Source organism: Pristiophorus japonicus, chromosome 17 (genome assembly GCF_044704955.1).
Source record: "Pristiophorus japonicus isolate sPriJap1 chromosome 17, sPriJap1.hap1, whole genome shotgun sequence".
NCBI lineage: Eukaryota > Metazoa > Chordata > Chondrichthyes > Pristiophoridae > Pristiophorus > Pristiophorus japonicus.
In genome coordinates this window covers 35,251,005-35,266,266 of record NC_091993.1, presented here as the reverse complement: position 1 = coordinate 35,266,266, position 15,262 = coordinate 35,251,005, and the positions used below count along the sequence as shown (strand labels likewise).

At 47.1% G+C, this 15,262-nt stretch overlaps 1 protein-coding gene across 1 annotated transcript in view; it reads right to left on the bottom strand.

The window, feature by feature from the left end:
• LOC139227697 (AP-3 complex subunit sigma-2) overlaps positions 1-14,829 on the bottom strand; it is a 54,206-nt gene extending 39,377 nt beyond the window's left edge. The window contains exons 1-4 of the mRNA XM_070858661.1: positions 14,757-14,829; positions 10,172-10,304; positions 8,940-9,146; positions 7,064-7,227 (exon numbers count right to left, since the gene is read on the bottom strand). Coding sequence (XP_070714762.1) covers positions 7,064-7,227; positions 8,940-9,146; positions 10,172-10,184 — 384 coding nt within the window. The 5' untranslated portion in view covers positions 10,185-10,304; positions 14,757-14,829. The remainder of the gene's footprint in view (positions 1-7,063; positions 7,228-8,939; positions 9,147-10,171; positions 10,305-14,756) is intronic.
• Between the last annotated feature and the right edge of the window lie 433 nt (positions 14,830-15,262).

Here is a 15,262-nt window from a genome sequence, read left to right as displayed (position 1 = left end):
ACACCAAACTTCTAATCCCCGCACCTTTCACAATTTGCTTACACCCCCGCACCAGTAACACTGCTGCTCACACCTGTTCACTAGCTGTAGTACCAAGAGATCTGTCTAATTCAGCATCATCCTCGTGAGGCACATCTCGTGGTAACTTTGTCTTTTGCTGATCATGTGAAACAGTTACCTGGAATCAGGTAATTTGCAGAGAGGCAGGGTTTCAGGTCAAAGACTGGTTACTACATTTGTTTCACTCAAACCCACTGGTCCCATTCCAAATCTCTCAGTGCAGGTTCTCTGCCACAGATCTCTTTAGCTAAAGCTATTCTCAGGTGGTAAAACTCCACTTTGAATTGGGAAAAGTGAGACAAAGTCTGGAGCCTAATTGTTGTAAGGAGAAAGTCTGACGTTTATGTAGTCTTATCCAATATTACATGTGTCTATCAAAATGGTATTACAGTAACGTGCTATACTCTGAATTAAAACAGGCCGCAGATGGAATCCAACTTGCTATGACCATTCGGGGAAGCTCTGCCGTTACATACACCTCACTGCAGGCACTGAATGACAGACTGATCACATGCCATGTTTAACACCACCAGGAGCACAACACAGCAACACAGGTTCAACGATGGACAGAGACAGAAACGTTTGATAACTTTTATTTAAGAAAAGAATTATGGAGTTTTGTTTAACCAAATCAACAAAATTTCCATAAAAGTTAAAGAGTAAAAGTTGGAACATATTCTTCACAAGTAAATGAGCTTTGTTAGCAGCAGAATACAAAAAACGTAAATCTCAAAAACAAGGAGAGTTTTTGTGCAACTGATAGTTTGTTCATTTGAAATCATCAGCATCATGAAAAGCAATCTGTCCTGGGACTAGAGACACAGGAGAAGGAGTCAGAATGAAGCTCTGCACTAATACATTAATAAAAATTAAATCCGTGTAAACATTTAAAAGTACAGAAGTTTGCAGTTTCAAAAGTCAGCTGGATTACTGGCGGGAATTGTAACGGGCAGCACGTTGTGCTGAGCTGCACGTGGGGACGGTTGGAAGCACAGCATTGAAGCATGATAGGAAATGTATCTTGGTTACATTTCTTCTCATCAATCTTCCTTCACACCTCAGTCTCTGAGCCCGACACTGACCAATTTATGCCGGAATTGCACAGCACGCAGTCAGTTGTACATCTGTAACAAGCTTCAAATACACGTGTTTAATAGGAGCCGGGAAAAGCTTTTCAGTTGCCGCGCAAGATTTAGGCCTGAATCAAAATATTTTACATGAAAGTGATCTCTAAGAGACAGGTTTTCAGCTGAAATGACCTGCGCCATTTTGTTTTCTTCCCATTCAATTTGTTTAAGTCTCTTTTTGTAATGTTATGCTCTTCTCCTAGACTGCCCACCCTCAGTCAAGACAGACAGTCCATTCCTACACCTTCACCAAGTGCTAGAAATGTACAAGAGTAACCCCGGGGGTCACTGCTACAAACATTCACAGATTGGGAATCAAATTGCGGAGACTCACAAGTAGGAACCCAAATCATATCATTGTAGGCACAGAACATTGGCACGCCAGACACCATCGGACCCCATCCCAGACACCATCGGCCCCCAACACCAGACACCATCGGCCCCCAACACCAGACAACATCGGCCCCCAACACCAGACACCATCGGCCCCCAACACCAGACACCATCGGCCCCCAACACCAGACACCATCGGCCCCCAACACCAGACACCATCGGCCCCCAACACCAGACACCATCGGCCCCCAACACCAGACACCATCGGCCCCCAACACCAGACACCATCGGCCCCCAACACCAGAAACCATCGGCCCCCAACACCAGAAACCATCGGCCCCCAACACCAGAAACCATTGGCCCCATCCCAGACACTATCGGCCCCCAACACCAGACACTATGCCCCCAACACCAGACACCATGCCCCCAACACCAGACACCATGCCCCCAACACCAGACACAATCGGCCCCCATCCCAGACACCATCAGTTCACCAACAACTTACAGCAGGATAAGACACTTTCTGTGCCATAGGAGAGGAGGGGGGAAGAAAGGCAAATTTAAGAGAAAAATTTGAGTTGAATGAAGGTGGGTTTAGAATGTGGCGAACGAGGAGTAAGGTGTCCATGAAGAGAATTGCTGAGCGAGGGCCATGGTCACTGCAGAGGCTTCCAATGTAGTAATCCTTACTGTAGGGAGAAATCCTCTCCTGTTCTGTAACAATTGTTAGATCTGCAACCTTTTAAATCATCACTCTGTGTGGGTCTAACTCTCAAAAGCTGAATAAAGCCCCCTGTCTTCACCCTGCTCCCACACCCACTGCTGCTCCCAACAAGCCAAGGGAATCACAGGGCATCTTTGGTCCAATTAAACTTACTTCAAAGATTGATTGAAAATGGAAGATTCCCAAGGCCTTTGCAGATATAATCTCAGATCCAAACTCTGTGATTCTCAAGCTAAGGTCAGAACGTCAAACGTTTAAATAAAGTCATGGTTTGGTCTTATTTTCTGTAAATCTTTGTTCCAAATTTCAAAACAGAGAACATCAAAGAAGAGGTTGAGCAAAATGCACCTCGTTCCCAGGATCCCTCATCCGGTCGATAATTTCCAAAACAGTTAGCATGTCTCGGTTTCACCGACAGCCCGGAATCTCATTCATCCTGAAGGAGAGAAACATTCCTTAAATTAAAACTATTGAATAAACGGATCACTCTTCAAATGAAGAAACAGAAAATGCTCAGTCACAAAAATCAGGTTTGTATATCAGATCCAGGCTTCCTCAGACCCAGGAAATAAAAACTCCCTTTATAGGACTGAACAAGGCGTGGGGAAACCGAGTGTCACAGGAATCAGAGGATCACATCCCGGGATTTTGATTCCAAGCCCCTCAGATTTGAATCAAATGTTTTAATTGATCACAAAAAAATGTCAAAGTCCTGGCAGTACTAAAGTGTTCCAACAAAAGATAAGTCACATTGTAATAGCAACCTAATAAACCCTGAATTTTAAATGTTCCGACAAAACACATCCTTTTAAAAACTTTACAAATTGCTACAAAAAAATTGCTTTTTGATGGTGAAAGTAGTTACCAGAGCCGATTTCTATCTGCACAGGAGGAGCCCAGACCAGGTGCGATCTTCAGGTGATGTGTGGTTAGAGGTCCAGAATAATTGGACTTGGGCACCCAGACGCAATTCAGTCCCACTTTTCAGCTCATGCATTCCATCCTTTTTATATTGCTACAAACCACTGACTGGGCAATTACCCCGTCCGTCCATCACGCCTGGAGACTGCACTGCTATCAGTGCCTGGAGACTGCACTGCTGTCAGTCACGCCTGGAGACTGCACTGCTGTCAGTGCCTGGAGACTGCACTGCTGTCAGTGCCTGGAGACTGCACTGCTGTCAGTCACGCCTGGAGACTGCACTGCTGTCAGTGCCTGGAGACTGCACTGCTGTCAGTGCCTGGAGACTGCACTGCTGTCAGTGCCTGGAGACTGCACTGCTGTCAGTCACGCCTGGAGACTGCGCTGCTGTCAGTCACGCCTGGAGACTGCACTGCTGTCAGTGCCTGGAGACTGCACTGCTGTCAGTGCCTGGAGACTGCACTGCTGTCAGTCACGCCTGGAGACTGCGCTGCTGTCAGTCACGCCTGGAGACTGCACTGCTGTCAGTGCCTGGAGACTGCACTGCTGTCAGTCACGCCTGGAGACTGCACTGCTGTCAGTGCCTGGAGACTGCGCTGCTGTCAGTCACGCCTGGAGACTGCACTGCTGTCAGTCACGCCTGGAGACTGCACTGCTGTCAGTCACGCCTGGAGACTGCGCTGCTGTCAGTCACGCCTGGAGACTGCACTGCTGTCAGTGCCTGGAGACTGCACTGCTGTCAGTGCCTGGAGACTGCACTGCTGTCAGTCACGCCTGGGATCAAGTTATACACATCATTTGTATTATGTAACTACTCTCTACTCACTGCATTTTACTGGAGAAATAATTATACTTTTATCAGGAAACTTTGCTGTAGTTTCAGTTGTGAGTTCAGTTTTCTATAGTTCATTGAGACTGTGTTTGTTATAAAATAGACTGTGTTTGTTGTAAGTCCTGCCCTACCTCCAACTCATTGGTTGAAGCAGTGGTGTCAATATTCAGTCCGTTTCTATATTTCCATTGCAGGAATTTATAATTAAAGGTGACGATGTAAACTTCTTGTATTGTAATTATGCCCTCCCACCAGTTGTGGTGCTGTAAGGCCTCCACTTGCAGAGGGGCAGTGTTACAGGTTTATATAGAGTTCCCATTCTGAGTCTGGACACAGAAATCTGTGACGGGGTATGGGTGACAAGATGGGGGGGGGGGGGGGGGGAAGAGGGGGCAGAGAAAATATATTTTATACAGCAATGTAGATACAGATTTTGTAAAAACAAAAAACATTTGGATTGTCTCCAAGTTTCCAATAATTGCTTTCTACATCGACTCCCATTTTGTTAAGTGATTTTGGATGCTTTATAAATATATTTCATTAACAGAATTTATTTATGTAATAAAGTAACACTAGGTCACAGCAAAACTTTATTTCATAAAAATGGTTATTGGTTAATACTAACTAACTTTTATATATAATCTAATATTTCTTCAGAAATTTATTGGTGACCTCAGGCAATTTTCCTTCATTGTTCCAAGTTTTTAACCTTTATCCGAGATAATTACCCATCCCGCACTTCAGTAATGCTCAAGGCTCATTTAGAAAAGATTAACCACAGAACCGTCCTGTTTTCTGAGGGAGACACTGGCTCTTGTAGGAAAAATGGATCAGGATTCAGGTTTGTATCTGGGGCTTTTATTGATGTGATGCCTAACTTGGCTCAAGATGTCTTTCGGAAACCATCTGAATGAAAAGAATTCTGTACGACCCATCCTCCAGCGGGAATTCACTTGGCGTGGCTCAACGATATCCAGGACTGAAAAAGCCACAGTCTTATGTACAGTTACTTTGTACCCGCGCCTCTACATATTTCTCATCGTTAAGGCTAAAGCCTCCTCTTTAGTACCTTAGCTTATCAGAATCAAAGTATTACTTCATGCAGTATGACCCATCACTACTTCTCATTAATGTTAGAATCGCCAAAAACAAAAACATCACCAGTCCAAATAACTCTCCATAAGGTTCTTCACTTCGACATTAATCTGAAAGTTCACACTTGGCTTCTGCACCTTGTGGAGCCCTTCCCATACTTTGCTACTCCAACAGTGAACAACCAATGGAATGTCTCTAAAGTAGGGTTCTCCATCTGATTGAGCACCATGCTGATCAATATCTTTTTACAGCCAATAGTTCAATGATTAGCTACAAAATGTTAAATCGAAATTACTGGAGAAGTTAACCCTATAATGTTGCAACTTTTCACATCCTCCCTCTTGCAGCACATGGCAAAGGGCCATCACGACCAGCCCTCCCTCCCGTGAGGCGTTGGTGCAGTTGTTGCTTCAATTGCAAAGTGCTGCAGTACAGCGGGACCTGGGGGTACTTGTGCATGAAATACAAAAGGATAGTATGCAGATACAGCAAGTGATCAGGAAGGCCAATGGAATCTTGGTCTTTATTGCAAAGGGAATGGAGTTAAAAAACCAGGGAAGTCTTGCTACAGCTATATAAGGTATTGGCGAGACCACACCTGGAATACTGCATGCAGTTTTGGTTTCCATATTCACGGGGATGAGGGGGTTGACTTATGAGGAAAGGTTGAGTAGGTTGGGCCTCTACTCATTGGAATTCAGAAGAATGAGAGGTGATCTTATCGAAAAGTATAAGATTATGAGGGGGCTTGACAAGGTGGATGCAGAGAGGATGTTTCCACGGGTAGGGGAAACTAGAACTAGGAGGCATAATCTTAGATTCAGGAGCCGTCCATTTAAAACTGAGACAAGGAGAAATTTCTTCTCTCAGAGGGTTGTGAATCTGTGGAATGCGCTGCCTGAGAGCTGTGGAAGCTGGGACATGGAATAAATTTAAGACAAAAATAGACAGTTTCTTAACTGATAAGTGAATTAAAGGGTTATGGGGAGCGGGCAGGGAAGTGGAGCTGAATCCATGATTGGATCAGCCATGATTGTATTAAATGGCGGAGCAGGCTCGAGGGGTCTAGCGAGAAGGAGGACCTGAAGGAAATCCTTATTAGTCAGGAAATTGTGTTAGGGAAATTGATGGGACTGAAGGCCGATAAATCCTTAGGGCCTGTTAGTCTGCATCCCAGAGTACTTAAGTGGCCCTAGAAATGGTGGTCATTTTCCAACATTCTATAGACTCTGGATCAGTTCCTACGGATTGGAGGGTAGCTAATGTAACCCCACTTTTTAAAAAAGGGAGAGAAAACGGGGAATTATAGACCGGTTAGCCTGACATCGGTAGTGGGAAAAATGTTGGAATCAATTATTAAAGATGTAATAGCAGCATATTTGGAAAACAGTGATGAAAGGGAAATCATGCTGACAAATCTTCTTGAGTTTTTTGAGGATGTAACTAGTAGAGTGGACAAAGGAGAACCAGTGGATGTGGTATATTTGGACTTTCAAAAGGCTTTTGACAAGGTCCCACACAAGAGATTGTTGTGCAATATTAAAGCACATGGCATTGGGGGTAATGTATTGACATGGATAGAGAACTGGTTGGCAGACAGGAAGCAAAGAGTAGGAATAAACGGGTCCTTTTCAGAATGGCAGGCAGTGACTAGTGGGGTGCCGCAGGGTTCAGTGCTGGGACCCCAGCTATTTACAATATACATTAATGATTTGGACGAAGGGATTGAATATCTCCAAGTTTGCAGATGATACTAAGCTGGGTGGCAGTGTGAGCTGTGAGGAGGATGCTAAGAGACTGCAGGCTGACTTGGCCTACTGCTGCTCCTATTTCTTATGTTCTTAATTCTAAGGACTATGGCACCTGACCATCAGTCCCTGGACAATGGATATGATCCTTAACTTACGCATCTCCTTAAACTATGATTTCCCACCAGGAGTGACAAAAGGTGACCCTCCGTCCATATCTTACCCACTCATCCTCAGCTGCTCCTTCTCCTTCCGCCCCAGCTTTGGCCACTTGCTCATTTTTAGACTTTGCAGCAAATATATTGTCAGTCCAAGAGGCTCCCGTCTTTCCATCTCCTGCAAAGTTGCACTTCGTCACGGTCCCAGCATCCAGTTTGGCGAGCGTAACTGAAAACCAAAGGTGTCCATTACCATCGCTGCAGCTTGGTGCTCTTTGCTTACACTTTTAATTCTTCAAAATAGAGCCAGCTTGGGTTGTGGAAAGATCACTCACCCACTCTCGCACTCACCCACCCTCGCACTCACCCACCCGCCCGCCCTCGCACTCACTCACTCTCGCACTCACTCACTCTCGCACTCACTCACTCACCCACCCACCCGCCCAACCTCACACTCACCCGCCCGCCCTCGTACTCACTCACTCGCCCGTCCGCCCTCGCACTCACTCACTCGCCCGTCCGCCCTCGCACTCACTCACTCGCCCGTCCGCCCTCGCACTCACTCACTCGCCCGCCCTCGCACTCACTCACTCGCCCGTCCGCCCTCGCACTCACTCACCCGCCCGCCCGCCCTCGCACTCACTCGCCTGCCCTCGCACTCACTCACCCGCCCGCCCTCGCACTCATTCACTCACCCGCCCTCGCACTCACTCACCCGCCCTCGCACTCACTCACCCGCCCTTCCTCGCACTCATTCACCCTCCCTCGCACTCACTCACCCGCCCTCCCTCGCACTCACTCACCCGCCCTCCCTCGCACTCACTCACCCGCCCTCCCTCGCACTCACTCACCCGCCCTCCCTCGCACTCACTCACCCGCCCTCCCTCGCACTCACTCACCCGCCCTCCCTCGCACTCCCTCGCACTCACCCGCCCTCCCTCGCACTCACCCGCCCTCCCTCGCACTCACCCGCCCTCCCTCGCACTCACCCGCCCTCCCTCGCACTCACCCGCCCTCCCTCGCACTCACCCGCCCTCCCTCGCACTCACCCGCCCTCCCTCGCACTCACTCACTCACCCACTCTCGCACTCACTCACTCACTCACTCACTCACTCACTCACTCACCCGCCCACCCTCGCACTCACTCAATGAATTGAAATGGTAATGACAGAAGTTAGAAAAGATTAATCCGAATAGGGTGTGAATGGCGAGGTAATGACCAGCTGCCATTAGAGACAGAGTGGAGAAAAAAAGCTCACGTAAGCTCAAGGAACAGCACCTCATCTTTCATTTAGGCACTTTACAGCCTCTGGACTCAACATCTAGTTCAACATTTTCAGACCCGAACCTCTGGCCATGTTTGGCTCCCTTTCTCCCTCCCACCATCTTAGTTTTTTTTCTTTGTCACTCATGGCAGTTGGTCAGTACGCCGCCATTCACGCCCTATCCAGCTTAACCTTTTTCTAACCTTTGTCATTAGCATTTCAATTCGGCCCATCTTCCCTTTTGTCTCTCTAATCTCTCCTGCTTTCCACCCTATCACAGACCTTCCCTTTTGTTCTTCCCCTCCCCCTTTCAGTGTTTAAGAATCTGTTCTTTTCGAACATTCGGCAGTTCTGACGCAGGGTCACAGACCCGAAACGTTAACTCCGTTTCTCTCCACAGACGCTGCCTGACCCGCTGAGTATTTCCAGCATTCTCTGTTTTTATTCCAGATTCCAGCATCCGCAGTATTTTGCTTTTGTATTAGTTATTAATAGCAATGTGTCGCTATGAATGCTCAGCAAGAACCCATGAAGCAAATACATTACAGTCCTGAGGATGTGAAAGGTGCTGCAGAAATTCTAGATCTATCTTTCATAAGAAAGCCATCGAATGATTTACAGCCAGTCTAGGTCAAGCCCAGGACTCCAGCTGCATTCACCAAACGCTGCAACTTACGGATAAACGGGCTGTCCCCCTGGGTTTTGAGACGTAATCCATCTCCGACCTCCAGCTCAATTTTCTCCATCTCTTCCTCGGAGATCCAGAATGCCAGGCACTGATTGGGTGTGTACTTGTCTGAGATTCTCACCAGCTCTGGTTTGTCAATCAGCCTCTTCAGCTCTTCCAGAGACATCTTATCCGTTTGTCCCTTTGCTTCCACTTCTGTTACATAATGCAACAGACGAGAACACGAGATAAGAATGAGGAACAGGACCGGGAGCCCTTGCTTTGTCTCAACATTTAGCTGCAGGTGCGCGACCTGTACAGTCTACTTGCATCTCGTTTTGTGACCAAGCTCAAATCACAGGGAATGGTAGCATAATGGTAACGTCACTGGACCAGTAACCCAGAGGCCTGCACTAATGATCCCGAGACACGAGTTCAAAACCCACCTTGACAGCCGGGGAATTTAAATTCAGTTCATTAAATAAATCTGGAATAAAGAGAGTGTCCGTCATGGTGACCATGAAACCACCGGATTGTGGTTAAAAACCCACCTGGTTCACTAATCTCATTCAGGGAAGGAAGTCTGCCGTCCTTACTCAACCTGGCTTATAGGTGACTCCAAGCCCACAGCAACGTGGTTGACTCTGAAATGGCCGAGTGAGCCATTCAAGGCGGCGGCTCACCACCATCGTCTCAAGACCAATTAGAGACGGACAACAAGTGCTGGCCCTGCCCACACCCCATGTCTGGGCTTCCTGCTCACGAGGGTTTGCTGTGCTTCGACATGGCCCATCTCTGAAAGGGGAGCGGAACTGCCCCATCCACCCACCTCTTTCTTCACAAATGAATTTGGATGGGCTGAATGGCCTTCAATTATCCTGTGATCTCTGAAAGGTGAATGTAATCTCCCATCACCCCCCCACATCTCAAGTGGGATGATCCTCACTAACTTCTAAAACAAGGAAATTTCCTCCAATCCCATTCCCACAGGAGGTGGCCATTCAGCCCCTCGAGCCTGTTACGCAGGAACAGGAGGAGACCATTCAGCCCCTCTGGTCTGTTACACGGGAGCAGGAGGAGGCCCATTCAGCCCCTCGAGCCTGTTACACGGGAGCAGGAGGAGGCCCATTCAGCCCCTCGAGCCTGTGACATGGGAACAGGAGAAGGCCATTCAGCCCTTCGAGCCTGCCCGTCATTCCACGACACCATGGCTGACCTGTGACCTAACTCCATCTACTCACTGAAGGAAGACATCAAGTAGCCAGTGTTGACCTTCTTTGTATCACTGAAGTTTGGTTCTATTTCCACTCCATGACAATCAAACTTTCTTTTGTGGATTCTTCTTGGTTTAATATACAAAATGAAGTAGCGATCCTGAAAAGAACACAAGTAATTTAAGAATAGAAATTGTACACATTTTTGGGTACTAACACAACAAAAAGCTATGTAGACAAGGAGTGCTGCACTGTCGGAGGGGCAGTACTGAGGGAGCGCTGCACTGTCGGAGGGGCAGTACTGAAGGAGCGCCGCACTGTCGGAGGGGCAGTACTGACGGAGCGCCGCACTGTCGGAGGGGCAGTACTGAGGGAGTGCCGCACTGTCGGAGGGGCAGTACTGAGGGAGCACCGCACTGTCGGAGGGTTGTACAATTTATTACAACAGTGACGACACTTCAAAAGGGGTACGGTAGCACAGTGGTTATGTTACTGGACTAGTAGTAATTAAATAATTCTGGAATTGAAAAATAGTCTCAGTAATGGTGACCATGAAACTACTGTATTTATGGAAGTAAATCTGCCATCCTTCCCCGGTCCAGCCTGTGGTGGACTCCAGTCCCATAGCACTGTGCTGATCCTTACCCGCCCTCCAAAATGGCGGCTGACTGCCACTTGCTCAAGGGCAATTAAGGATGGGCAATGAATATAGGGATATATATAGCGCAAGACATATAATGGTGCAGTGCAGGTGGCGTGCCGTAACTGCAGCATGTGGAGTTTGTGGGGAGCATTGTGATCCCAGACAATCACGTTTGCAGTAAGTGCCTGCAGTTCGAGAAACTTCACCTGAGAGTTGCTGAACATAAGAAATAGGAGCAGGAGTCGTCAATTCGGCCCCTTGAGCCTGCTCTGTCATTCAATGAGATCATGGCTGATCTGATCTTGGCCTCAGCTCCTCTTCCCTGCCCACTCTCCATAACCCTTTATTCCCTTATCATTCAAAAATCCGTCCATCTCCACCTTAAATATATTCGATGACCCAGCCTCCACAGCTCTCTGGGGCAGAGAATTCCACAGATTTATGATCGTCTGAGAGAAGAAATTCCTCCTCATTACCGTTTTAAATGGGCGATCCCTTATTCTGAAACGATGGCCCCTAGTTCTAGATTCCCTCATGAGGGGAAACATCCTCTCTGCATCCACCTTGTCAAGCCCCTTCAGAATCTTAGACATTTCAATAAGATCCCCTCTCAGTCTTCTAAACTCCAATGAATAGAGGCCCAACCTGCTCAACCTTTCTTCATAAGACAACCCTTCATCTCAGGAATTAACCTCGTGAACCTTCTCTGAACTACCTCCTGAGCTGGAGTCTGAGGTGCATACATTATGGGGCATCAGGGAGGGAGAGAGTGACCTGGACACTTTGATCCAGGAGGCAGTCACAGGTAAGAGGACCCCAGGTGCAGTGCTGGAGGAGCCTTGGCCTTTGCCCTTATCCAACAGGTATGAGGTTTTCGCTGTCTGTGTGGATGAGGGAAAAGCCTGCAGGATGAATGAACAGGCGGACCATGGCACCATGGTGGGGAGAGTGAAAGGGAATGTAGTTGTGGTAGGGGACAGGATAGTCAGAGGGACAGATACTGTTCTCTGCAGCCGTGACCGGGAGTCCCGAAGGTTGTGTTGCCTGCCCGGTGCCAGGGTTAAAGACATCTCCTCACGGCTGGAGAAGAACTTGGAGTGGGCAGGGGAGGATCCAGTTGCCGTGGTCCAGGCAGGAATCAACGCCATAGGTAGGACTAGGAATGATGTTCTGTTGAGAGAGTTTGAGGAGTTGGGGTCCAAATCAAAAAGCAGAACCTCAAAAGGTAATAATCTCTGGATTGTTACTTAAGCCACGCATCAATTGGCATAGGGATAAGCAGATTAGAAGGTTAAATGTGTGGCTCAAAGAGGGGTGTGGGAGGCAGGGGTTACACTTCGCGGGGCACTGGCACCAGTTCTGGGCAAAGAGGGAGCTGTTTCGATGCGACGGACTCCACTTAAACTGGGCTGGAACAAGTGTCCTGGCGAATTGAACAACTAGGGCAGTAGACAGAGCTTTAAATAATCAAGGGGGGGGAGGGGAGGGGGAGGATTCAGGAAAGAGTAAATTTAAAAGCAGCAAGAAAAATGTCAAGGCTCTGGAGCAGAGTTTTGGGTAAAAATAAACAGAATGGGTCAGGAATGGGCAGAGAGAGTAACAAAGGTCATAGGGCATCACTAACTAAGGTGACATCAGGGAAAAATAGAAAAAGGTCAAACCTAAAGGCACTGTGTCTGAATTCCGTTGCGAATGCTTCGCGCATGGATGAAATAATAGCGCCGATAGAAATGAATATGTTTGATCTAATCGCCATTGCGGAGACGTGGTTGCAAAGTGACCAAGGTTGGGAACTAAATGTTCCAGGATAATTAACTTTTAGAAGAGAGGCAAATGGAAAAGGAGGAGTGGTAGCCCTGATAATAAAGGATGGGATAAAGACAGGAGAGAGAAAGGATCTTAACTCCGAAAATCAAGAAGTAGAATCAGTTTGGGTTGAGCTAAGAAACAGCAAGGGGCAGAAAACATTGGTGGGAGTTGTCTTTGGGCCCCCAAACAGTCGTTGTAATGTCGGGCAGAGTATAAATCAGGAAATTAGAGACGCATATAACAAGGGTAATACAGTAATCATAGGGGATGCATCGGTTGTCATCTTCCAAAATTCCATAGATTCCAGAACAGTTCCCGCTGATTGGAAGATAGCAAATGTAACCTCGCTATTTAAGAAAGGAGGGAGAGAGAAAATGGGGAACTACAGATCAGTGAGCCTAACATCAGTAGTAGGGAAAATGATAGAATCTATTATTAAGGACGTGCTAACTGGGCACTTAGAAAATAATAATAGGATTGGGCAGAGTCAACACAGATTTATGAAATGGAAATCATGTTTGACAAATCTGTTGGAGTTCTTTTGATATAACTAGCAGAATAGATAAGGGGGAACCAGTAGATGCGGTGTGTGATTTTCAGAAGGCATTCGATAAGGTGCCACACAAGAGGTTATTAAACAAAATTAGGGCTCATGGGATTGAGAATTGGTTAATTGATAGAAAACAGAGAGTAGAAATAAACAGGTCATTTTCAGGTTGACAGGCTGTAACTAGTTGGGTACCACAAGGATCAGTGCTTGGGCCCCAGCTATTCACAATCTGTATCAATGATTTGGATGAGGGGACTAAATGTCATATATCGAAGTTTGCTGATGATACAAAGCTAGGTGGGAATGTAAGTTGTGAGGAGGATGCAAAGAGGCTTCAAGGGAATATAGACAGGCTCAGTGAGTGGGCAAGGACATGGCAAATGGAATATAATGTGGATACATTTTAGTAGGAAAAATAGAAAAACAGATTATTTTTTTAAATGGTGTGAGATTGGGAAATGTCGGTGTTCAGAGGGACCTGGGTGTCCTTGTACACGAAGCACTGAAAGTTAATATGCAGGTACAACAAGCAATTAAGAAAGCAAATGGTATGTTGGCCTTTATTACAAGAGGATTTGAGTATAAGAGTAAAGACATCTTACTGCAATTACACAGGGCCCTGGTGAGACCACACCTGGAGTATTGTGCACAGTTTTGGTCTCCTTATCTAAGGAAGGATATACTTGCCATTGAGGGAGTGCAATGAAGGTTCTGCAGACTGATTCCTGGGATGGGGAGATTGTCCTTTGAGGAGAGATTGAGTAGACTAGGCTGATATTCTCTAGAGTTTAGAAGAATGAGAGGTGATCTCTTTGAAACATACACAATGCTTATAGGGCTCGACAGGGTAGATGCAGGGAGGATATTTCCCCCGGGCTGGGGAGTCTAGAACCAGGGGTCAGTCTCAGGATAAGGGGTCGGCTAATTAGGACAGAGATGCGGAGGAATTTCTTCACTCAGAGGGTGGTGAATCTTTGGAATTCTTTGCCCCAGAGGTCTGTGGAGGCTCAGTCGTTGAGTATATTCAAGACAGAGATTGATAGATTTTTGGATAGTAAGGGAAGCAAGGGATATGGGGACAGTGCAGGAAAGTGGAGTTGAGGTAGAAGATCAGCCATAATCTTACTGAATGGCAGAGCAAGCTCGAGAGGCCGAATGGCCAACTCCTGCTCCTAGTTCTTATGTTCACATGCTGGCCTTGCCAGTGGCACCCACATCCTGTGAATGAAAACGAATACTTCATTGGCTATAAAGCGCTTTGGGAGGTAACCTGGTCCCAAGTATTGCCCACATATCCTGGTCACAGACAGTGAAATAATCTCACAAAAGGACAGAAGTTTCACCAACCACAGGAATCTCCCACCTTCCTCAGCTTGAGACGCTGGGCCGTGAAATTTACCATTAGGAAGGTGATCTCTGAATCCTCTTCATTCAAAGGCAAAAGAAAGTGGGACTTGCATTGGAAAGGCAGCTTCCTGTTTGTAACCGGCACATTTAAAGGAATGATTCGGACAAGAATCAGAATCACAGAATGGTTACAGCACAGACCTCACCCCGCCCCAGTCCCCGCCCCTCCCTTTGGCCCCGCCCCCAGTCTCTGCCTCGCTCACCTGCCGGTTTCCGCTACCGTCGATCCGGTGCCGGGACACATCGACCAGCTCCCCTTCCAGCACTGCCCCGGGGCCGCTGCAAACATAAGAACATAAGAACATAAGAAATAGAAGCAGCAGTCGGCCATTTGGTCCCTCGAGCCTGCTCCGCCATTCAATAAGATTATGGCTGATCTGATCATGGACTCAGCTCCACTTCCCTGCCCGCTCCCCATAATCCTTTATTCCCTTAACGCTCAAAAATCTGTATTTCCGCCTTAAATATATTCAATGACCCAGCCTCCACAGCTCTCTGGGGCAGAGAATTCCACAGATTTACAACCCTGAGAGAGAAGAAATTCCTCCTCATCTCAGTTTTAAATGGGCGGCCCCTTATTCTGAGACTATGTCCCCTCGTTTTAGTTTCCCTATGAGTGGAAATATCCTCCCTGCATCCACCTTGTCGAGCCCCCTCATTAACTTCATTTTCAATAAGATCACCTCATTCTTCTGAATTCCAATGTGTA